Source organism: Otolemur garnettii, unplaced genomic scaffold (assembly GCF_000181295.1).
Source record: "Otolemur garnettii isolate 467f Iridium unplaced genomic scaffold, OtoGar3 scaffold00018, whole genome shotgun sequence".
Classification (NCBI taxonomy): Eukaryota; Metazoa; Chordata; class Mammalia; order Primates; family Galagidae; genus Otolemur; species Otolemur garnettii.
In genome coordinates this window covers 12,375,310-12,400,349 of record NW_003852413.1, presented here as the reverse complement: position 1 = coordinate 12,400,349, position 25,040 = coordinate 12,375,310, and the positions used below count along the sequence as shown (strand labels likewise).

The 25,040-nt window shown below is 45.9% G+C and overlaps 1 protein-coding gene across 1 annotated transcript in view; it reads right to left on the bottom strand.

The window, feature by feature from the left end:
- Window positions 1-2,452: 2,452 nt before the first annotated feature.
- FAM20A (FAM20A, golgi associated secretory pathway pseudokinase) overlaps window positions 2,453-25,040 on the bottom strand; it is a 56,135-nt gene continuing 33,547 nt past the window's right edge. Inside the window, exons 2-11 of the mRNA XM_003786177.2 lie at window positions 18,895-19,079; window positions 18,153-18,203; window positions 16,622-16,700; window positions 8,977-9,069; window positions 8,071-8,186; window positions 7,359-7,539; window positions 6,253-6,362; window positions 5,437-5,518; window positions 4,963-5,022; window positions 2,453-3,073 (exon numbers count right to left, since the gene is read on the bottom strand). Of these exons, the coding sequence (XP_003786225.1) occupies window positions 2,809-3,073; window positions 4,963-5,022; window positions 5,437-5,518; window positions 6,253-6,362; window positions 7,359-7,539; window positions 8,071-8,186; window positions 8,977-9,069; window positions 16,622-16,700; window positions 18,153-18,203; window positions 18,895-19,079 (1,222 nt within the window). The 3' untranslated portion in view covers window positions 2,453-2,808. The remainder of the gene's footprint in view (window positions 3,074-4,962; window positions 5,023-5,436; window positions 5,519-6,252; window positions 6,363-7,358; window positions 7,540-8,070; window positions 8,187-8,976; window positions 9,070-16,621; window positions 16,701-18,152; window positions 18,204-18,894; window positions 19,080-25,040) is intronic.

The window sequence follows — 25,040 nt, the reverse complement described above, 5'->3', positions numbered from 1 at the left end:
GATTCTGTATTTGCAAATTTTCCCACTTGCCAACATTTATTTATGGCCCCCAAATTAATAGTCACACCACTTTTATAGACATTAACAGACCGGGGAAAAATTGGAGCCTCCCAAAGTGCATGTTTCCAGTGATGTCAACAAGGGGGCCGCTCAGCCACCTTGTTTCAGCTTCTGAATAAGTGTCCTTTTCTTAGTCGTTAGTGCCACACTTTTGACTTTTGTGCTTTTGGTTGGTGATTTTGCATATGTGATGCTGAAGTGCTGACTAGTGTTCCTAGGTGTGAGAAGGCTGTGATGTGCTTTACGTAAAAAGTACGTACATTAGGTCAGCTTCATTCAGGCATGGGTCACAGTGTTGTTGGCCATAAGTGCGATGTTAATGAATGAATCTAAAATAAGCTATCTTAAACACACCTTACACATAACACACATAAGAGTAAGACTGTGTATTTATCAGTGGATAAAAATGTGACCAGAGACTTCTAGGAACCTAGCCATACATTTCCCCTAGGAGCAGTGGGTTAGTATTTGCCGATTCTGTGCTTGTGGTAACTAAAGAACATAAAACTACCACTTAGAAGAAAATTGGCTATATTTTTCAGTCTTCAGCTCAAGTTGTCCTGATTTGGGGGAAGGCTAAAATAAATTCCTTCAAGCCCATCTCTCCATCAGTTTACCTACTGTGCAGTTCCCTTTCCTTTTTTAGTCTTCTGTCAGTAGGAACAAAAGTTATCACATAGAACTTATATTTCATGGGATATTGAACGGTGATTCAGAATGAACAAGTTGGAAGAAATTGATCGTTTTAAGAATGAAATGTTTTGTTTTCTGATATATTTGAAAACTGAGTCTTAATTTTGTTTTTAGGTAAAAAATACTGAATTGTTAAAAGACAAGTAAGAACAGAGTACAGAGGTAGTCTCCATACCATGGTCAAATTCAAGTCCTTACTACCAGTTTGTAAAGTACAGCAGAGTTATAGGCCTTTCACAAACCAGTTGTTTGTTACAGAGGTGGCTGGTTTGAGATGGAACTGAGCTTACCTCCCTGAGGCTCTGCAGTTTGGAGTCCCAAACCATTTTGCGCTATTCTTTGAACAATTTTGCCTGAATATTTTCACCCACTCCTTTGCGTGTGCTCTCCCAGTTCCTTGTAGGGGAGAGTTCATGAAGTAGGAAGTCCTGTGCTGCAGTAGGGCCACCTCAGAGACGCCTCTGGGGTAAAGTTCTGTGTTAAGTATTTTATTTTTTTTAAGCAAACAAATAGAACTTTATAAATTGAGATGCTTTGGGGTTTTTGTGTTAGAGTGGAAAGAACACCTTGGGATAGGTCCAAACCATTAAATTGTGTGATTTTAGTTAATATCTCTCAGTCTTAGTTTTCTTATGAGCATATTGGAGGGATTGGAGGGTGGGGCTGTGTCTGTACTTGGTAGCACTGGAAACCTGTGTGTTGATTCTGAGATGCAGGTGAAGTGCCTCATACAGGGAAGAAGACCTCAGTTGGTGGTAGTGATGGTATCGTGGAGACATAGTCGAGGGCAGGATGCCATGATGTGAGGGTAACTGGGGCATCGGAAGTGTCGGTTACTGGTCTCTTGAGGCTGTCTTAGGACACATTGTGGAAGTCTTGGATGACATTTGTAATTCTTGACTTTGTACTTTCTTTAGTGACAACTCCTTTGTATTCCTCTGACACTTCTAGTATTTGAACCTTTGGCCTTCATCAGAAAGGTTGATCTAAGGCAATCCGGCATTTTTACTTGCTAACTGACTAATCACCGCATAGGATGAATACGTTCCTCTCATTTGTATTACTGACTATGGAGGAAGATCCTATTGTAGGAGTTTGAGATGTCAGCGTGTCAGTAGGGAGAGGGTAGAGACAAGGAATCCCTGCCGTGCTATCTATCAAGCCAGCAGCCATCTGGAGGGCCATCCTGGGGAGGTGGGGGACAACCCTAGGATTCTATGGAAGAGGATGTGGCTGGTGGGCTGTGGTAGGCTCCAGCTCTTTTCCTGCCTTGCTCCAGGCTTATGTAACCTGCAGGCCTGTCCCTGTGCTGTCCCTTTTCCCTCCATCAAAATGTCTGCTGCTGTTACTGGTTGCTACGTTGACATGGTGATGTTATTTCAGTTGATGTTTGACCTCTTCAGATTGAAACACCCTTTTTCTGATACTTTGAGCAAATCCCTATTTTATTTTTACCTTTTATAATTGATATTTCTGAGGAGTTATTCTAGGGCGGGGCAGTAAGGATTATTATATTCAGATTGGACCAGTGACTGGAATAGATTCTTATCTAACTAGAAGGTGGAAAGTCTAATTTGAACGAGTTTAAGAGTAACATATGCATATTTTTAGTTTGCTTATATGCCAGATCTTTTATCTGGAACAGGAATTCTCCTTTACCTGTGGATATAATAATAAGGATCAGGAGGACAGTTGGGCATCCACTTGATGTCCTTTTATTTGACTTGTTACAGTTAATATTCTCCTGTGAACAAGGTTTCCAAACCTTCCAAGCCTGACCCATATGCAGGTTTCCCAGTGTGCTCAGCAGATAGTCTGTGGCCTTGGTGAAGCCAGTGCTGTCTGGGAAAAACAGTCCAGGCAGTTCACTATAGAAGCAGAGCACCCAAGAGTGAAGATCACGTTCAGTGGATCCCATGGGCTGTTTGGAATTTCCTGAGCTCATGACTCGACCTCCAGCTTTAATAGGTGGAAGTGAGGAAGCAGTGGTTTGCGCTCCGGAGGCTACTGCCATTGGCTCCAGGTGAATTTTCTGGAAATTGACCCTTGTGGCCCTTAGTTTGTCAAGTTAGCCTGGCCAGAGTCAGGGGCAGATTGTTCTGCTGGGCCGTTGGCTATGACGCTCTGCTCTCCGTGGGCTTCTACGCACCTAGCCACTGTCCTTAGGATGATTTGCAGTCTTCGATCCAGGGCAAGGAGGTGGGGTTCTGTGAGGACAGGGGTGAGCTGGTCTTCTAGCAGTGACTCCCGCATCACGTCACTGAGTTTATAGTCGGCTTGGGCCAGCAGCTGCAGGTGCAGAAGTGTTTTCCTTTTTATCCTGAGAAGACACAATCATAGGAACCAAATAAGTACATGTAAAGAAAAGAACTTGCTTGAACTGACTTCTTTCCCCCTGCACTGCTGTGGCTGATACTCTTAGAGCATTCTCCCCCAGTGTCCTCTCAAGCACTTTTTAATGAACACGAGGTAAAAAGGGAATGAATAAAAGGTAACGTCCGGTACTCGGCAGTCCTTCGCCCTGTTGCCTTTTGATCAAGAACCTGCAGAGCCACTTGAACTCTAATAATTGTCGTGCCACACGTGGCCCTGCTGGGACATACGCGCTTGCTCTGATGTTGCTAAGAGAATCAAAACCAAAGTGACACTTAGCATTCTACAAGGAGATGTGAAGCTAATGGGAGAACCTTCCAGTAGGTAAAATGATGTAGCTCACTGCCATCTCAGTACTGCCAGCTTCCAAGTTGTTTCTTGCTAATTGTTACGATTCTCTGGGTCAGATTCTAAAATCAGGGGATGAAAGTGGCATGGACCAGTGTTGACTTTAAGATTTCGATTTCTTTTCACGCAGGCACCTGATGTGTACTCAGATGTGTAAGCAGCTTCATTGTCTGACTGGCTTATCTCCTGCTGCTTAGGAGGTGCGCATGGGAGGCAAGGGCAGCATTTTAAATTTAACCTAAGAAGGTGAAGAATACTCATCCTCTGCTCTGGGTTTTCCAACAAATGAGGTGGTTTTACTACATGTGAATCACATATTTGTAATTAGCTCTGGAGACTGCCCTTGAGCAGGTGAGCAATTTTATTAGCCCAAGAGGTACGGAGATAGGCTGTCCATTCCCTGGAGGAATCGTGGCCAGGCAAAGCCCGGAGCGCCTTCCAATCTGACATGGGCTATGGAACTTTAATCAGGACTTTTGTGAAGATGGTGATCAAATAGTAACATTTGTGAATTTATGTGAGTGCTGGGCAAAGTAGAGATCTGATTAGTAATACCAAAGACTGTCAGGCGCCTCAAAAGAAGGTGATTATCTGAGTGGGCTAACAACGTAGGTAATTGAAAGATGTGGAAGATGGGATCCTAATTCATCCTATGCTGAAGGATAGAAAAGACGGCAGTGTTGTGGGGGAAATTTTGATACTCACAGTACAGTCACGCATTACCAAATGCCAGGGGTATGTTCAGGGAAATGTGTTATTAGGGGTTTTCATCATTGTTTGAGCATTACAGTGTATTTGCACAAACCTAGATGAGTAGGCTGCAAACCCGTACACGGAGCAGGTGACTGTACTGAACGTAGAAGACAGTTGTAACACAGTGGTGAGCATTTGTGTACGTAAAGGAAGGTAAACAACAAAGCCTAGTGGACGGTTCAGATGTGTATGTAACATCGCTAAACACAGGAAAGGTTCAGTAGAAAAATGGTGTTGTAATCTTACGGACCATTGTTATTTATGCAGTCTGTTGACCAAAATGCCATTAGGCAGTGCATGGCTGTTTAGAAATGAGGTCATTCAGGGCATTCAGGGCATTCCAGTGCCCTAGACCAGTGATTTTCAACTGTGTGCTGGGAGAGAATGTTAGGTATGCCCTGAAAAATTTTAAAGATCATTAAATTATTTTCAAAAGATGTTCCAAGGAAATATATTCTTTTTTTTTTTTTTAAATCCTCTTTTTGGTCAACATAATTTAAGTGTGCCCCAGAAGTTTATCTATAGGTTCCAGTGTGCAGTGAGATAAAACAAGTTTGAAAAACACTGCTCTAGAGTCTACAGTGACAATTAAGGGAAAATAATCTGAGTGGGCTAACAAAGTAGGTAATTGAAAGATGTGGAAGACTGGATCCTAATTCCTCAGAACTGGGTGGCAAGCAAGGTGAAGGGTCACAGCTGTTACTTGCCCTTGTCACCTGCTGCAGGCAGACTTACATGCAGCACTGGGAGAGAGGCGAGAGGATGGAGAGTTCATCGTGGGAGTGCCGTCCAAACCTAGGAGGAGAGACAGGCGTTCGTGGGTGGCAAGCAGCATCTTTCTCATTCCCTCGGTGGTTGGGGTAAAATGCCAGGGATTGTGGTAGCTGCTAAACCAGGTCACAAAAGCCTCTGTCCCAGAATCCTGGACTCATTCCTTCACCACAGAGGGCCAGCCGCTGAGGATAAGGCCTGTCTGTGCCTCCAGGAGCACACCATCTAGTAAGGGAACTCTGGAGCCTGCTCAGGCTGGAGGGGAACCCCAGGGTAGTTAGCAAAGATGAGGAGAGAGGTAAATGGAAAGCGTAGGGCAGGCAGGGGACAGCAGGCGACAGTGGAGGCCCTGGTCCCAAGGTCCCTGTTCCCATGAGCAGCTGCACAAAGGAATGTGCCCAGGAGAGGGGGTGTTGGGGCACTGGCAGGGGCACTCACCCTCTGGCGTTGTCTAGGTGAATAAGGAACCCATCATCCCCAAACTTCGTGAACATCTCATAATGGTGACGGTCCATGTTTCCTATGAAGGACAGGAGAGGAGGTCAGGGCCAGGGGGACAGAGGCTGCTGACCTCTTGAGTTCTCACCAGGGAGTGGAGGCCTGAGAGTAGTTCAGGGCAGGAATGGAACCTGGGCCTCAGGCTGTCATTTCCCCAGTGGGTGGCTCAGGGAGGGAGAAGGAAGCTGAACAACAAAGCCTGGTGTACGGTTCAGATCCAAGGCTTTCACCCTGTCCCTGCCCCTGTCCTCGGCCGCAGGCCAGGCCTTTGCACGTCTGATTCACATTGGCCCTGGCTTTCCTCAGCCCAGACACCCTCAGCTGAGGCCCAGTGTAGTAAAAAGACACAGGATAACCTCCCAGAGGGCATGGTGAGGAGCTGCTGTCTGCTTTGCTTCAGACCTGAGCCCTGTGAGATGGCCACCTTCACAGCCATCTGTTCCTCTCCCAGCCTTTCCTGCGTCCGGTGGGCCTACGGGGTAGGATGACTATCATGGGCCGGTGGTCCTCCCTGCCACACCTCCCTGCATTTCCTCCCTCCCATCCCTGGCTGCCCCTTCCTTGGTGAAGGGAGGCAGGGTGTTTTGCCCGCCCCACAGGTGATGACCCTCTACTTCTCCCAGGTCTTTGAAGGGGTGGACACCTGTTAATGTCTGTCCTCTCTGACCTCCACCCCTTCTGAGACTGTGAGAGAGGCAGGCCTGTAATTCCTGCCCAAAGTCATGGGGAATCCCAGCCCTGCACACAGGCACCTACCTATCAAGAAGTCGAAGATGGCCATGTCGATGACATTGAGGAGACGGTTGCTGCTGTTGTAGGGGTAGATCTGTCTCACTGTGTCACAGTAGAGGGGGTTGACCTCCCACCTGAGGGGGAGAAGAAGTCCTGGGGCTGGAAAAGCCAAGATGGCAAGGTGTTGGGGGCCCTCTCCACGGCCCTCCCCCAGGTCCATGCCTCCCGATCCTGCCCTGGGCTGGTGGCAGCTTCTCTGCACTCCTGAGGTCCCTGAGCAAGGACACATGAAGCTGAATATTCCATGTTATGGGTCTTTTGCCCCATTGGGTCTAAACTGATGGCTGGGACACCGTGTGCCAGAGGGGAGGTGATGGGACAGGCAGGGGAAAGGCTAGTGCAGCAACCTCAGTGCTTCCTCCACACCCCCTCACCCCGCTGCTCAGCCCCTGCCCCTCTGCCCCTTCCTAATCTGTCCTCTGTCACTTCCCTTTTACACGCGCCTCTGCCTACAGTGCCCTGGTGCTCCTGTCCATCTTGTCTGGTGGGGCCTTCCCCAGCCTTCATGAAGTCCCTTTGCCTCTCGTGCCCTCCAGAAATTCTGGCCAGTTACTTCTGCCACCACGATCACAGTGGCTTGACTGGTGGACTTCTTCACTCAGTTGACCTGCCACGTGCTGGGGTCTGGGCCAGGGTGTGGGGGACACACCCATGGGGTCCTTGGCCTCATGGGTCTTGCTCAGGGGGCCAGATGTCCCTCCCACGGGCTCCTGTGTGCCCCCCTGCTGTAGCAATAGTGCACTGTGTGTTCATGGTCTGGCTGCCAGTCTGCCATCCACCAGGCCTAGGGGCTTTGAGAGGGGAGAGCCCTTGTCTTATTTCTGCATCCCCAGCACCTAGTGATGGGAACCCAGAAGGCTCTCGAGAGCTGACAAAATGAACTAGAGGACAGGACAGACCGAGGCCTGTTGGCTCCAGGATCAATACGAAATGGGGCAAAGGAGGATTGAGGCAGCTTTGGGGGTTCTAAGCCAATCTGGCTACAGGTCCCTGTGTCAGTGGTTGTGGCTACTTTCAAGGACTGGACTGCGGGACTGGCACGTGGCGGTGTGGCCAGGGGGCCAACTCACTCCTCTTTTCCTGCCAGTGAGTAGGAGCGGATCCAGGGGTTGGGCACCGACAGCCTGGGGGCCAGGTTGAGAGATGGCAGGAAGGCCGAGAGGGAGCCCTCCAGCAGGTGCGGGCTGCCACAGACGGCGTACTCGGTCTTGCACATGTAGGGACACTTGGCGAAGAAGCACACATTGCTGGCTGGAGGACAGGGGAGGAGAGAGGATGGGGAGGGGGACGGTAAGAGGAGGACCTGGAGGCATGCCGCTTCCCTCCCCAGGAAATCCACTGTGAGCTCATAACTTGGGAAAAGACAGAAGAAAAAGGGAGCACGGCCTTTTCAGTACAGACTGGTGAATGCTACTAAGCTGAACATCCTGGGTACCCATTTCCAAATGTCTCCAAGCAGAGAGTGTGGGATCCAGCCTCACTGCATCTTATCCTTACGATTAGAATAGTCTCTGCCACCCTGGGTGGATAACATCAGGGTCCAGGGAGGCTGACCATGCAGGTTCAGTGCCACACAGATAAGTTAGCCTCCCACACGTGCCCTTTTCCTGTCCAAGTTCATCTTGTGTTGTGCTCAGGAAGGCCAGGGTGGGGGTGTCTGACAACACCAAGTGCCCACCCCAAGTAGTGCATAGCAGGGGAGCCAGCCTGCTGCTAAACGTACGTGAGAAGGCTGCTTGTCATGGACTCAGACCCCGAGTGTCCCTCTGGCCACTGTCCTACCTGGAGAGACAAAGAAGACGCTCTGCAGGATCTCATTCTTCGTGACCTCTAGGATTTCTTTGGTGACATTCACTAGCCTCCCCGCTGTTGGCGGCACCCGTCTGAAGTCCAGAATCCTGAAAGAGAGGAAGCTCTGAATCTCTGGGGCTGCAGGGTGTGTGTGTGGGGGGCAGGGGTCTCATCCCAGGCCAGGGCACATGAGACGTTGGCTGGAGTTCCAGGAGAGTGGCACCGAGGGGACTTGACTGGTGTTGAGCTGATAAGCACAGGAAAACTACAGTGATGGAGGAGGGGTGGAAAAGGAACCCTCATTCCATCAAGCCTCCTGAGCAAGCCTTGCCACCACCTTGGCTTTATTTATGGTCAGTGCTTCTCAGACTTTAATGTCCATGCAAGTCCCCTGGGGATCCTGTTCAAATGTTCCAATTCACAGGGTCTATGGCGAAGCCAAGATTCCATGTTTCTCAAAAGCTTCCAGGTGGCGCCTATGACATTCGTTCTCAGACCACACTGAGTAGGAATAACTCAACAATTAGGAGGAACTAGGACGTTTAGGAATGTGCTTTCACCACCTAATATCAATCATAACCTTGAGATTCTTTGGATGAAAGAGGGCACATTCTTCTCATTTTCAGATCAGGTGACTAGAGCAATCGCCCTGAGCGGCATGGTGAGGTTCATGTTCTTGGTCAAGTTGTAATTTTCATTGCATTAAAACTTCGTGTTTTCCCATCCACGGGGTTGCACAGGACAGGGTGGGTTCAAAGGCACCACACTGAGGTATAAATAAGATAAAAAGCCAGAAGGAAGAAATGCCAGGGAATTCCCACCCAAGGGTCTGCCCAGCGCCCCCTCCCAGGGATTGGCCCCTGGAGTCAATGCCATCTCCACGGGGCCAGACTCTACCTGTCCAGATGGAAAGCCGCGATCTCAGCATTGTGTCTCTGAAAGTCAATGAAGTAGAAGAAGTCCTCGGGCGTCTCTTCATCTCGCTGCTGTCTGGAAGGAAGGAAGGAATCACGCCCTGGACTCATACTTCAGCTGGGAGCACGAGAAGAGAGCTGGGAGGCGTGACCAGCCAGAAAGAAAAGTGTGCTCCAGTAGGGGGGTGGAATGGCCAATCAGGACGGGCCTGTGGCTCCCCTGGTTTAGGGAGAGACATGCAAAATGGGAGGAGCTGGGCTTTGGGCAAGACACTGTCCTGTGACACCACTGGTACCAAGTTTCCTGCTTAAGATACTTGGGTGACAGTGTCTGATTCTTTTTAAAACCTAGCAGGTGGAAGAAATACAGATACTCTTGTGCAGGTATAAACAGAAGGGAGAGGGAGGACTGGTTGGCAGAGGCAGAGGTAGCACAGGCCCAGGTGCCCAAGGACTAAGAGGGGTGTGGTGTGAGCCAGGACTTGCTAAAAGAAAAGCAATTTAGGATGACCGAGGTTTGAAGAACAGGCAAATTCTGAGTGTTGCATTGATTTGGGAGAAGTAGTGGGGCCCATCCCCTCAGAGAAAAACAGTTGGGTCAGGGGAGGGGGCCCAGACACAGAGTTGAGGGAGGCTGGTGTCGGCGGGGATCTGTATACATTTAAACACTAATGGATTCCTGAAAAGCGCCCGCCTGCCCGAGCGTGATGGGCTCTGCTGGGTGTGTGTTCAGGAAAGCACCTCTGCATCACTAAGGGCAATGGTGATGAGGCTTCTGGCCTCTAGGCTGACTTGGCCTTGACACTAATGGAAGAATGATGGTCTTTGAATAATTTCATAATTTACTGCGTGGGACTGTTAAGAGGGCTGCAAAAGGAATTTAAATGTAAATAAATAAAATGTTGTGGAAAGCTGTATAAATAAACAGCTCGGGCAATTGAAAGGGTGATGTGCACTTTGCCAAAAAACACAAGCGGGTTCTGGAAGCCACAGTGAGGCAGGCGCTGCCAAAAGTAAAGAGTCTATTTTAAAAGGCACAGCCACATTTACGGGGCAGCCCTCCGCTCTGGGACCTGACCGATTTCCCCTCAGCGTCACCAAACGTCCAGGCCGGTGAGGACAGTCCGAGTCCCTGATCTCACTTTAACTTTTGACTCCCACCCCTAGGAATAAATACTCTCTCAGACACCATTTCCGATTTTCTAAAATATCATTTTTTTCTTTTTACAATAGAAGCAATTTAAAATTTGAGAATGATCTTACTTTTCATCCTTGTTCCTCATCCTTTGAGAAGTATTACTGTACTTCTTTGGGTGCATTATAATTGTGCATATTACAGTTAAAAATATAGTCTTTTTGTTCACAAAGGAACATGTTCTTCCAAAGGAAAAAACGCTGTTTGCTTTAAGTTACTTATTTTAAAAAACCCATGATTTTTCAAGAAATATGTTTTAAAATGATATGTTTGATTTGGGGCTGAATTTTATAAAAATGTAAATTAAACTTTGTGTTTTGGCATAAGAATGGGTAAACGTGCCCTTATCACCAAACGTTAGAAGCTTTTGTGTTACATTTGGGGAAAAGAACCTGGTTAATTTGAACAGTTTTTGTACAGGCATAGCTTGAGGGACATAGTGTGGCTTTGGTTCCAGACCACTGCAATGAAGTGAGTCTTGCAATTTTTTCGCTTTCCCAGTGCATATAAAAGTGATACTTCCACTATTCTGCAGTCTATTAAGTGTGCAATCACATAATGTGTAAAAAGTATATTTTTGATTAAAAATACTTTCTTGCTGAAAAACAATAACGATCATCTGAGTCAATCTTTCTGCTGGAGAAGGATCTTGCCTCAGTGTTGATGGTTAAGTAGGGTGGTGGGTGCTGGAGGTTAGGCTGTAACAATTTCTTACTGTGACAGTAATAAAATTTGCCACATTGATTGAGTCTTGCTTTCATGAAAGATTTCTCTGTAGCATGTGATGCTGTCTTTTACATTTTACGAAGAGAAGAACTCCTTTCGAAGTTGAAGTCATCCTCTCAAACCCCGCTGCTGCTTTATCAACTAAGTTTAGGTAACACTTTAAATCCCTTGTTCTCAGGTCAACAGCATCCGCAGCATCTTCCCCAGGAAGATTCCATCTCCATAAACCACTCTCCTTGCTCCTCCATAAGAAGCAACACCCCATCCTTTCAAGTCTGATCCCGAAATTGCAGCAATTCAGTCCCATCTCAGGCTCCACTTCTAGTTCCGCTCTTTTGATCTTCCCAAATTAACATCTGCAGTTAATTTGTTCACTGAAGACTTGAATCCCTCAAAGTCATCCTTGGGGGTTAGATTTAACTCCTTTTGAACTCCTGTTAATGCTGTGATTTCCTCCTATGGATCACGAATGTTCTTAACAGCATCTAGAATGGTGAATCCTTTCCGGAAGGTTTGCAATTGACTTTGCCCAGATCCATCCAAAGAATCACTACCCATGGCAGCTATAGCTTTATGAAATGAATTTCTTTTTTTCTCTTAACAATTTTTTTATTCAATCATAATTGTGTACATTAATGTATTCATGGGGTACAATGTGCTAATTTTATATACAATTTGGAATGTTTACATCAAACTGGTTAACATAGCCTTCACCTCAATTATTGTGTTAAGACATTTATACTCTACACTTAATAGACTTGACATGTACACTTGCAATATGCACCTTAGGTGCCACCAGTTACCCTCCCTCCACATGGCCTCCCCTCTCTCCTTCCCTCATTCTCCTCTTCCCTCCTTCATCCTGTGCTATAGTTGTGTTTTATCTTTTGTATGAAAGTGTGGGTGATTATATATTGGTTTCATAATGGTACTGAGTACGCTGGATAATTTTTCTTCCATTTTTGAGATACTTTACTAAGAAGAATATGTTCCAGCTCCATCCATGTAAACATAAAAGAGGTAAAGTCTCCAACTTTTTTTAAGGCTTCATAATATTCCATGGTGTACATATACCACAGTTTATTAATCCATTCATGGGTCAGTAGGCACTTGGGTTCCTTCCATGACTTGGCAGTTATGAATTGGGCTGCAATAAACATTCTGGTGCAAATATCTTTCTTGTAAAATGATTTTTGGTCTTCTGGATATATACCTAGTAGAGGAATTGCAGGATCAAATGGCAGGTCTCCTTTTAGTTCCGTAAATGTTCTCTAAACTTCTCTCCAAAAGGAACGCATTAGCTTGCATTCCCACCAGCAGTGCAGAAGTGTTCCCTTTTCTCCACATCCACGTCAACATCTGTAGCTTTGGGATTTTGTTATGAAATGTATTTCTTAAATTACAAGATTTGAAGGTCAAAATGACTCCTTGCTGTATGGGCTGCAATATGGATGCCGTGTTAACAGTTATGAAAACGACATTCGTCTCCTGTACCACTAGAGCTCTTGGGTGACCAGGTGCATTGTCCATGAGCAGTAATACATTGAAAGGAATCTTTTAATCTGAGCAGCAGCTCCCAACAGTGGGTTTAAAATATTTAGTAAACCATCCTTAAACAGATGTACTGTCATCCACACTCAGGCTTTCTAGAGCACAGGCAGAATAGATTTAACATAATCCTTGGCCTAAGATCGTTAGAATGGCATTGAGCACTGACTCCCAACAAATCACCAGCTGCATTTAGCCCCTAACAAGATGATCAGTCTGTCCTTGGAATTTTTTTTTTTTTTAATTTGAGACAAAGTCTCACTCTGTTACCCAGGCTTGAGTATCAGGGTGTCAGCCTAGCTCAAAGCAACCTCAAACTCCTGGGCTCCAGTGATCCTCCTGCCTCACCCTCCTCAGTAGCTGGAACTACAGGCACCTGCCCTGCTGCCCAGCTAATTTTTTTTATTTTTAATTGAGATCAGCTCTTGCTTTGCTCAGGCTGGTCTTGAACGCCTATGCTCAAGAGATCCTTGAGTCTTGACCTCCTGGAGCGCTGGGATTACAGGAATAAGCCATCATGCCCTGCCAGTCTTTTGAAGTTTTGAAACCAAGCATTGATTTTTTTTTTTCACTTTAGCTATGAAAGTCCAAGATACCATCTTCTCCCAATAGCAAACTGCTGCATCTATGTAGAAAACCTGTTGTTTAGCACAGCCACCTTCATCAGTGGGTAACTTGCTGTAGCTTCTATATCCACACTTGCTGCTTCACCTTGCACTTCTATGTTATGGAGACGGCTTCTTTCCTTCAATGTCATAATCTAGTCTCTGCTAGTTTTCATCTGCAGCTTTCTCCCCTCCCTCAGCTCTCACAGAACTCCAAAGAGTTGGAGCCTCTGGATTAGGCTTTGGCTTAAGGGAACGTTGTGGCTGGTTTGATCTTCTATCCAGACCACTCCGGCTTTCTCCCTATCAGCAGAAAGGCTGTTTTGCCTTCTTATCACGTGCATGTTCAGTGGAACACTGCTTTCCACTTCTTCCAAGAGGGTTCCCTTTGCATTAACAACCTGGCTAACTAGTATAAGAGCCCTGGCCTCCCACCTGTGCTGCCTCTGGACATGTCTCCTCACTAAACTTAATCATTCCCACCTTTTGATTTGAAGCCAGAGATGTGAGATTCTTCTTTTCCTTTGAATAGTTATAGGCCATTGTAGGGTTATTAATTGGCCTAATTTCACTATCTTGTCTCAGAGAATAGGGAGACTCAGGGAAGGGGAGAGAGACAATGGAGCAGTCAGAACACACAATATTATCACATTCCTTGTCTTATACGGGAGTGGGTCCGGGTGCCCCAAGACAATTACAATAGCAACATGATAGACTGCTGCTCACAGATCACCATAACAGATATAATAAAAAGGTTTAAAATATTGTGAGAACTACCAAAATGTGGGCACTTGCTGTTGGAAAAATGGCACTGGCAGGTTTGCCACTGGAGGTGGAGCCGGGCCATGGGCTGCCACAAACCTTCAATTGTGGGGAAAAAAAAAAAAAACCCACGATATCTGCAAAGTGCAATAAAGCCAGATATGCCTGTATTTGTTTCCAGCTGACCAGGTAGAGGTTTTAACGCTGTGACTATGGTACTTAATTTTCCTGCAGAGGAAACACTGCGGGTTCCAGTGGCTTCTCCTCTCAGATACAGGAAGAGTGAAAGCGGAACTCATCTGCTCCATCTCAGCTTTCGGTTTTCTCACGTTAGAGACGTCAGGTTGTGCCACGTAAACATTTTGCTCAGCAAACAAATTTGGTACTTTGGGATGAATTTGCAGATTGTCATTAACGTCTCATGTTTCTCCGTCAGTGTACCTTACGTTGCCCCCTCTCACGGTGCTCTCTTAGGACGGTGATTACGCATGTGGGACTATCCGTAGCAATCATTTAGAACTCCATGGCAGCCGTAACCTTGCTGATGGCTCTTGTGTTCAGCTGAGCGTTGCCCCGGAGAGTCACATGTCTACTGGTGGAACTCCCTTAACCATCGTCTCAGGTCTTCACGGCTGTAACTCTCATTTAAAAGGAACACATTTTACTCACTTACTTATTATTATGTCTGAAGATAAGATGAGGGCCCTCCTGAAACTGGCCCTTGGAAAAGAAGTCTTTGTATATTCAAGTTCAAGCATAATTTCTCCAATGGCAGGCCCTCCCCCTCAATTTGGTTTATCATTTTTCGGAACAGGTTCATTAACCTGAAATGACTTCACTGTGTGCTGGTTTTATTATCTGACAGAACCGGTTAAAACAGGTTGTTGATGGTGGTAGAGGAGTGGAGTTAATATTGATTTAACATCGACCCCAAACTTAACTCTGGTGATGATGACAACCATGCCAAAAATTTTTCTCAAGTAAAATGTATTTGGGTGCAGAGAGAAGTATTTCTAAATGTATATATATTGTTTCATAGGATGGAATTTTTATCAGTAAATTAAATATAATTTTAATATTAATATTTACATTTATAAACATTAAATTATATTTAATAATATAAATATGATCAAATATAATTTTTATGTACATTTCTTAGAAGCTTTATACTTAAATTAACCCTACAACTAGAGTTTTGGATTTTCACATAACAAAACATGGGGAATTTCTTCGCATATCAGCAGTTCTCCAGGTTGCCTGGGCCTAGGGAAGATGGGAGGATCCCCCAGAGCAAGTCTGCTGGACTCCCTAAGGGGGAGTCTGAGGCATCAGGAGTTTCAAGGTCCCTAAGAGGATCCAACATACAGCTGATGTACACAAAGCTCCTCTTTATGACAGCGATTTTGCCCAAGCAGTTCAGGGTGAAGACCGTTCAGTACCCAATCCACTGGGCCCCACCAATAGAACCAGCTCCTGGGCCTTCAATGGGCTGCTCCTCGACTGGCTGAAGGTTTGAAATCTAACTCGGTCTCCCCGGATTCCATTGGAAGCAGCGTGCGCTGGAGAAGAGCACGGAAAGTGGGAGCCCCGTCTTGGGGCTGTTTCTCTTATGTGTATCATCTCTAGGGCGAACATTCCACAGGGTTAAGGCTTTGGGGCTCTACTCCAGCAGCCCCCAGTCTGTGGAATGCAGACCCTTTGAGGGCCAGAAACAGATGCATATACCAGGTTATAGACTAAATTGCATATTATTTCACCTATATACAAGGGGGTGCCATAAAGTATCTGGCCGTTGTAAATACAATTTTTCATATTACATGGCTGGATACTTTCTGGACAGTCTCTCTCTCTCTCTCTCTCTATATATATATATATAAAATAAATTCTAAAGGCAAGTCGTTGCTGTTATTATGAATAAAATGGAAATTAAAGTAAACATGTAATTGACTTCATAGTAGACTTTTCTGCATCATCCAGTTTTTCAGTTAAAACAAGTATTGTCATGTAGACAATAAACTTATTATTATGTTTAATATAATAATGAGGTCTAGAAACTTATTTTTTTTTTTTTTGAGGCAGAGCTAGAGTGTAGTGGTATCACCATAGCTCGTTGCAACCTAACTTCTGGGCTCAAGTGATCCTCCGTCTCAGCATCCTGAGTAGTTGGGACTGTGGGCATGAGCCACCACAGCTGGCTAATTTTTCTATATTTTTGTTAGAGATGGGGGGTCTTACTCTTGTATGGGCTGGTCTTGAACTCCTGACCTCAAGCAGTCTGCCTGCATCAGACTCCCAGCATGCTAGGATTATAGGCTTGAGCCACTGTACCAGGCCTTGTAAACTTTTGAGGTCAAAAGAGGAGAGTGGTAGCCCTGGGGAAAAGTGGGGATCAAGTGTAGTGGGAGAATGAACTTAGCAATCTGGCTGCCTGGGCTCCAGTCCTGGGTCTGCTGTTTGCAGAGATTGGGGAGATTGGGGTGAGCTCAGTATCTTCTTCACCTGATGAGGGGACATTATAACAAGTACCTGGCCTATAATGCTGTCCATGATCCAAACACACAATTTATGTAAAGTGCTTGGCATAGGTGCTAGAAAGGGCCCCGTAAAGATCTGCTCTTACTATTTTTTAATTATTATTATTATCACCAAAACCAGTTACATGCTTGGGGAGATAGTCCAAAAGTGTCTCCAGAGGACTGGCATAAAGATGTTAGGCCACTTTTATTACTTTTTGGTCAACCCCCCCCCAGGGCTGCCACCCTGGACATGAGTTGAGGAAGGCAGTCACTTACCTCATGGGTTTGAACATGGCCTTCCCGAAATCCGAGAACCTCAGCACCAGCTTGAGGTGGACCCCGCTGGGTTTCACAACTGTGAAGGGGCAGAAGGGTGAGTTAAGGATGCTTCTGGGTCTCAGCTCAGGTGCGTGACTGTGTTCATGCAATAAGCCCTGCTGATTTCCTCTCTCCTCTTTTATTCAATAAGACCCAGAAGTAAGACTAGGATTTCCTTTTCAAGGCCTGTAGGGCAAACTTGATGGTATTAGACCACGGAGAGTGTGTCCGGGGGCAACTGGTGGGCATAGAGGTCGAACAGTACAATTTTCCCCAGACAGACACTAACTGAAAACCCCAAAGAACATTCTCCTTAGAAGAACTAACCTCTTCCTCGTTCTGTTTCAACAACACCCCTGTAGATTCTGGACTCTGCCATCTGTTACAGTATGTTAGACTAACTTGTTAATCTATGTCTTTTCTATTTCAGGCTGTCCATCTAGGCTGGAACTAAGGTTTGGTGAATGGGTGACCTTACTTAGGTGCAGTAAGAATTGATCCCTTAAATTTTGTGTCCTGGTACCTCAATCTCTTACCGTGTCACTGTGCTGCTGAGAACCCCCGTTGGGGTCAGGATGATGTCTCTCTCACCTTGTGTTCTATGACATGGCAAATGGCAGGTGCTGAACTAAATTTAAAGGGAGGCCCTGGGTCCCATAGACCTCCATCTTTCAGACCTTTGCCAGGTCACCTCACAGGCAGAAGTTTCTGACATGTGCTCAGCACAATGAGGTGAAGACACGAGGCTCCTCATGGCCAAGGGTGACTGACACCCAGTCCCCCACACTCCCAGAGGGGACCTCCACTGCCCTCGTTCCCAGCCTTTGATTCCATTAAGCCTTCACCCCAGTAGGTCCCAGTCTAGGCTGCAGTGGAATCATCTGGAGCAGTTTAAATATACGAGTGCCTAGGCCTCCCCTCTGTGTGTTGTGAATCACAGCCCCTGGAGGTGGAGGCCCATGGGAGAGCACTTTTTAAAGCTTCCAGGAGATTCTAGTAAGTTGCCAGCTTTGTGAATCATTGTCCTGGACAATTGCTTCTTAAATTTAAAAACCTACTCCAAACACTTGAGGATTTTGTTAAGATCCAGATTCTGATTCAGAAAACTCAGAGCAGAGACAGAGATGTGCTGGTTTTCTACCAGGCTCTCCAGGCACACTGATGATGCTGGGGCCTGGCCCATGTGCTGACCATTGGGGCCCTATATGAGGGCTCCTCTTAAATGCCTTTTCTTTCTAAAGGTGGCTGGGAGAAATGGTGAGTTCTAAGAGCAGAGAGAGCCATGTTCTTTCAGCTCCTGGCCAGGGTCCCCACTGGATGCCAGGCTTCCCACTGGGTGCTGGGGTCCCCACTAAATGTCCCCACTGGATGCCAGGCTTCCCACTGGATGCTGGGGTCCCCACTAAATGCCAGGGTCCCCACTGGATTCTGGGGTTCACATGGCTGTGCTGAGGAGGAGGCTGGGGGGAGGCGGGGCTGGGCCACTTACTCTGGCTGCAGTCACATGCCCCAAGCAAGGCTTTCTCATCTTGACTGTAATCTGTGAAGGAGGAGAAGGGCAGTGAGAACTTCCGGCCACGCTCCTGGGAGAGCCCAGCACACAGGGGCCCTTGGCTCTCATTCTGACCACCAGAGGGGAGACTGAGGCAGCCTGGGGGCCTTGACCACTCAGTGGGTGATCTCTGGGAGCTCTGAGCTCTGCAGCCCCACGCCTTGCTCCATCCCAGGTCCCATACTCTCTATCCCTTCTGTGGCTGCTCTGGTAACACCCAACTAGTTTTGTCTGTGCTAATAATGTGTTGGGTCACTTTTAGACTCATAGTGCTTGAGAACACAGACTTGGAGTCAGCAGACCTGTGTTTGAATTCCAGCTCCACCCCTGAGTCCTTGGCCGAGTTATTTAACCTCCCTGAGTCTCAGTTTTCCCACCTGTAAAATGGTCATGATACTGTTGATGCCATGAGGTCATTGGTGTAAGAGAGAATGTATTGCCTGGTTCAAAGAAATGGGAGGATCACCTTTCTTTAGTGTACAGAACACCTCCTTATGCCTCTCTTATGGCCCAGGTGAGATTATGGTCCCAAGATCTTTTTCAAAGGGAAAAGTCAGTGTGTGTGTTCTTCTGTCGCTCAGGTATCAGTGCTAAGACTTTCACGGTCCCCCCTGGAGCCTGGCCTGACATGGTTACTCAGCCTCAGTCAATCCATCCTGCCTGATGCCATGAACCTCACCAGCACTGATGGTGGGAAAGTGCCTCATGTCATGCAGAAGTTTGCTGACGACGGGACTCGACCGGGAGTAGAGCCCATGGCGGTTAATCTCCAGGTGGAACTGGACCCAGCTGGCCTCAGGACGGAGCTGCAGTGGGGGGTCCAAGGAGGTGAGGTTCATTTGCTCTTTGTACATCTTTTGTCGTCTGGAAGAGCCAGAAGAGTTGTTGTTGGTGATGGTGATTTTAATTGGAGACACAAAATGTAAAGACCTGCATAAGTCCCTTGTCTGGACTCCCCATTCAATCTGCCGTGTATTCAACACGTGTATTAAGCACCTAATCAGGGCTGGGGCTTTATGTTATGCTTAGGGTACTATGGGGAGCAAACACAGCCACAGGGTCCTTCTTTGCCTCAGAAAGTTTACAACCTAGTGAGCCAAACAGGCAAAGAGTTATACAGTACCAAACACAAATATATGAAGATTTAATTACAAACCACAACAAGTTCTGTGAAAGAGAAAGGCAGGCTGCTAGAAGCAAAGGGAGAGACGTGGGCCTCTTTGTGCACTTTCCCATTAAGAGTCTGCATCTTACAGTCTCAGCATTTTATGTCCTAAGGAGTCAGGAGGCAGGGAAGAGAAGGTAGTTGGTGGAGATGAGAAGAGGGCATGGTAAGGATCCTTAAGTGGGGCTGGAAGCTGAGTTAGATTAATTGATGTATCCCAAAGGAAAAAAAAGAATTTAATGCGACATTTGTTGTTTTTCCTTGGTGGTCTTCTCTGCCAGGATAAAAAGAAAAAAGTAAAAAAAAAAAAAAAGATGGTACTACCATTTAGAGGCTTAGTTTGGGAGCCAAGATGTACATCTGTGAGATAACCAGGATCAAATAACAATGTAAGGCTGCTAGACTTGTGGTCAGGATTGAAATGCCTTAACATTCTGAAGAAGGGAAAATATAATTCTGCTATGGCTCGGTGCCCATAGCACAGTGGTTTCGGCACCAGCCACATACGCAGAGGCTGGCAGGTTCGAACCCAGCCTGGGCCAGCTAATCAACTGCAACAACAACAACAAAATAGCCAGGTGTTGTGGTGGGCGCCTGTAGTCCCAGCTACTTGGGAGGCTGAGGCAAGAGAATTGCTTAAGCCCAAGAGTTTGAGGTTGCTGTGAGCTGTGACACCATCGCACTCTACCGAGGGCAACATAGTGAGACTGTCTCAAAAAAAAAAAAAAAAGATATGGGCGCCTGTGACTCAAAGGAGTAGGGTGACAGCCCCATATATTGGAGGTGGCAGGTTCAAACACAGCCCCGGCCAAAAACTGCAAAAAACACAATATGTAATTGGGAATAAAACAAAATACATCATCATTTTAAATATAAATCCCCAGTTTTCAAAGAAAATTTCACTTGGGCCCCTTAAGACCCTACTTTCATCTCAGGTGGGATTTTACTCTGCACCGCCTCTAGTGGGGGAGTTCGGGAAGTGCTGAATACTGGCTTGGCTCATTGAGCTGGTCAGAGGAAGGAGCAGGCAGCTGTTATCTCTCTCCTATCCCTCTCCTGACTCAGTGTGAATAAAGGAACACAACACAGCTGTCCTGTTGGCTTGAGGAAGAGGCTCAGTTCATGATCTGATATAAAGGAATGAATGCCTGGGAGCTTCTAGAAGTTCTTGGTTATCCCTGACCCTGCTCCAGGGCCCCTGTGGCATCTGGGCACTTCCACTTTTGGAAACCTTCACCTTATACCATAGTAAATATATTAAAACTCACCCCACATTAAATGCTTTTGTATTGTTATAATTTTTAAAAATTTTCTCTTGCCACGTTGAATCCTGTTAAGAATAAAATATCTAGTAATATGATTCCATGCCTTATCACCGACTCACTGTTTTGCAAAAATTTAATTATATATTAATTCCTTTTCATTTTGGAGTTTTCTTTCAATTTTTGAGCTAATACTATTTTATTTTTATTTTTTAGTCCAGGTCTTGGAACATTTTAACAACTTTGGTGTGTCTTAGGCACTGTGTCCAGGGTGCTAACCTGTAAAGGACCTCAACCTGTTGTTTTTGTCTGCTGGGGGGCCATAGCAAGGTTCCATGTACTGGAGGGCTTAAACAACAGACATGTGTTTCTCATAGTTCTGGAAGCTAAAAGTTCAAGATCAAGGTGTTGGCAAGTTTTCTCTGAGGCCTCTCTGTTGGCTTGCAGGTGGCCATCTTCCTGCTGGGTCCTCACATGGCCTGTTCTCTGTGGGTGCACAGCCCTGGGGTATCTTCCTGGTCATATAAGAAGATCAGGTGTGTAGGATTAGGGCACTGCCCTTAGGATCTCAGTTAACCTCAATTACCTTTACAGGGCCAAAACCAGTTACATCAAGGGTTATGAATATAGGAGGGGCACAATTCAGTCCACAATACCCTTCACTCTCTGTCTTTGCCTCTAATCACCAGTGAGGTCCACACCAGAAGACATTTCTCTACACAGGGGTGGGGTTATGAGATGACTACACTTAGCCAAACTTCCTCCCTGGGCACATTTCCACACACCTACGGAATTTAATTAGAGTCCTTACTGCTCAGTCTTTCTTTGCTCAGCTTTTCTGGGGGCTAAGAGAGGTGTTTGCCAGCAGTATGCCTGTATATACATGCATGTATATGTATAAGCTTGGGCTACTATAGAAAAATATCATAGACTGGGTGGCTTGGACAACAGACATTTATTTCTCACCATTTTGGAGGCTGGAAGTCTAAGATGAAGGTGATGGCATATTTAGTTTCTGGGGAGGGCCCTCTTTGTGGCTTTCAGAAGGTTGCCCTTCTTGCCTGGCAGAGAGAGAGCCGTGATCTCTCTTCCTCTCTTTAAAACAGACATCCTCAAACTACGGCCCACAGGCCACATGAGGCCTGCCTAGGACATTTATCTGGCCCGCTGGGTGTTTTTGCCGCTGCTGTCTGTCCTGCTTAGCAGCCGACTCATCCCAGGGCCCACAGCCCGGCGCTCCAATGGTCTGAAGGAGAGTGAACTGGCCCCCTGTTTAAAAAGTTTGAGGACCCCTGCTTTAGAAGGACACTAATGTCTTTGCAGGGGCCCCACCCTCATGACCTCATCTAAACCTAATCACCTCCCAAAGTGTCCATCTCTAAATATTAGGGTCAGGGCTTCAACTTACAAATTTTGTAAGTTGTAATTATTTAAGAAGCTGAGAGGAAGCAGTGACAGATTCTGGTTCCATCAGGACTTGGAGCTGTCAGGAACAGTACACACTGACATAAACCTGGTTATCTGCCATCTCCTGCCCCAACTCTTCATGGCTGGTGTGTCACACCCCACTTACAGATCATCCTAAGTTACAAATTTTACACACAGTTCATGATAATATTCATTTATTTATTCACCTCTAGCTCGTCTATAGAGAACAATTACTTAACATGCAAAAGATGCTTTGAACGGCCACTGAGTTTTGTTTTCTCAGAAACAGATGAAGGTATTTCTCCCTAAAAGGGCAGCTTGGTTTTCAGACAGTAAGCTACTCTTGACCAGGTAAGAGTTTTCAGTTACTTTCTTGAACAATGTCCACAGTGCTCCGTGAACCAGACACAGAGAACTTCTTTAGCCAAGGAGAATAAAATACAAGGCAGATGTTGGCAAAGAAGCCAAGAGATGTGTGTGACACACTTATCTATCTGTTCTCCACCTGTACAGGTAAGTCCCAAATTGGAAAGGGAAGGCCTACAAAGAAACAAATCTGTCCCTATCTTTTATATTTATGACAGTAATTTGCTTAAAAGCGGTTCTCAACCTGTGGGTCATGACCCCTTTGTAACAATGAAAATACATCACGGCATTAGGAAGGTTGAGAACCACTGGTTTAAGAAGCTAAGAGGAGGCAGTGACAAATTCTGGTTCCCTTAGGACTTGGAGCTGTCAGGAACAGTTCACACTGACGTTAAACTGGTCACCTGCCACCTTCTTCTGTAAGTGGTGTGCACACCACATCCTAATTTCACTTTCACTCTCAGAAATGTTACACAAAGGGATTTGGCCTCCACATTTCAGCATCACCTCAAAGACTTCTGATTGGGCATACTCCAACCCATGAATCAGCCTTTCAGTAGCTGGGCTTGTGGTCTTTGGGAGCCAGAGTACAGGGGATAGATTTCCAACTCGATGTCTGATGCAGGGTTCCAGAATCTTTGATGATCAGGTTCTTGTCTATTTGGTCCTTTGTGGCTGCCTTCCCACCCAGGGCTCTACCAGTCCACATGCTCAAGTAGTTTTAGACTTGAAGCTTTGCCATCTTGTCAAGACCAGATCCTTAGGTTTCCACAGGATTTCTAACCACGTATCTATTTCATTTAGTCTTGTTCCTCGTGTTCTGTTTGCATTGGTGTCTAAGACCCTGAGCTGTCCTTGGATCTAATTTGATGGGACCTATATCCTGCCCGTGCTTTCTCCTTCTATTCATTCTTGGTCTTAGTCCCCCCCTTCCACATTCTTACCCCCATGATCACTCCTAGAGCAATAGCTCCACTGGCTCTGGACCTAAGTATTTACTTAATCTGATGAGTCTTCCTGGGACAACCATATCTTACTCTTTTTAATCCTCTTATTTCATATGTGCTGTGATTCAAACCTTCATTCTAACAATAAAGAACCTGGTGAAGCATAATCCCAAATGCTGACACCTAAACTCATGGTTGAAGGCAGAGGCAGCATACCAGTAGAGGAGATGCAAACAGAAGTTTTGGATAGAAGGAGTAATTAAAAAGGAAGCCAAGCCTTCAGGGGCTGAAAGGAACCTGAAAGACCCCCTAGCCCAGTGGTTCTCAACCTGTGGGTTGCCACCCCATTGAGGGTCTCCTGCATATCAGATATTTACATTACAATTCATAACAGTAGCAAAATTACAGTTATGAAGTAGCAACGAAAATAATTTTATGGTTGGGGGTCACTACAACATGAGGATTAAAAGGATTAATTGTATTAAAAGGTCCTGGCGTTAGAAAGATTGAGAACCACTGCTCTAGCTCAGCTTCCTCTCCCCCTCATAATATTCTTATCTAGGAGTGGTCCATTTTATACTTGACCATCTCCAGTGAAGGTGGTATAACTAATCCACGGTAGCTCAATTGATCCGTCTGAGTATACAGAAAGCACTTTCTAATACCAAGCTAAAATCTTTCTATAGCTCCCATCAATGAATTGATTTTACCCCCCAGAGTCAGAGGGAACAAATTCTTTTATTACAGTGTGCCCTCTTAAGTATTTGAAGATGGCTGTCAAGTGATCTTGGCATCTTCCCATTTTCAGGTTAAGTTTCTGCATTTCCTATTCACCACCCTTCCTACACCAGAGGTTTAAATCCATTTGTGATCTTAGTTATTTCAATAGACTGAATGTTTATGTCCTCTTCAAACTCATACAATGAAATTTTAACCCTCAAGGTAATGGTATTAGGTAGGAGGTGAGACTTTGAGAGGTGATTAGGCCATGAGGGTGGAGTCTTCACAAACGGGATTAGTGCCCTTATAAAAGACACCCCGGAGAGATCCCTTATCCCTTTGGCAGCATGAAGTTATAGAGAGAAGATGACATCTATGAACCAGCAAGAGGGATCTCGCCTGATATAGTAATCACTAGTATCCTGATCTGGGACTTTCCAGGCTCTAGGACTCTGAGAAATAAATTTCTGTTCTGTATAAGTGGCCTAGTTTATAGTATTCTGTTGTAGCAGTCCAAACAGGCCAACACAGTTATTCTCACCCATTTCTCTCCTATTCTGGACACCCAGAATGAAGTGTAATATCCCAAACTTGACTTCCCCATACAAAGGAGACTGGGATAATCACCATCTCCATTCCAGATATTTTCCTTCCATTGATGTAACCAAATACTGAATAATTTGGGGGGAATCACATCATATCTCTGAGAAAATATGGGATCTTCTATGGTGGGCAGAATTCTAAAGTGGGCCTCCAAGATTCCATGTCCTCATCCCTAGAACCTAAAAATATGATGAGCTCTCAATCCTGTGATTACACCCTGTTGTGTGGCACAGCTAAACTTAGGGACATTATCTGGCTGGGCCTGATCTAATCACATGAGCCCACAGGAGCAGGGAGTTTTCTTTGGCTACTGGCAGAAGGAGAAGTCAGAAAG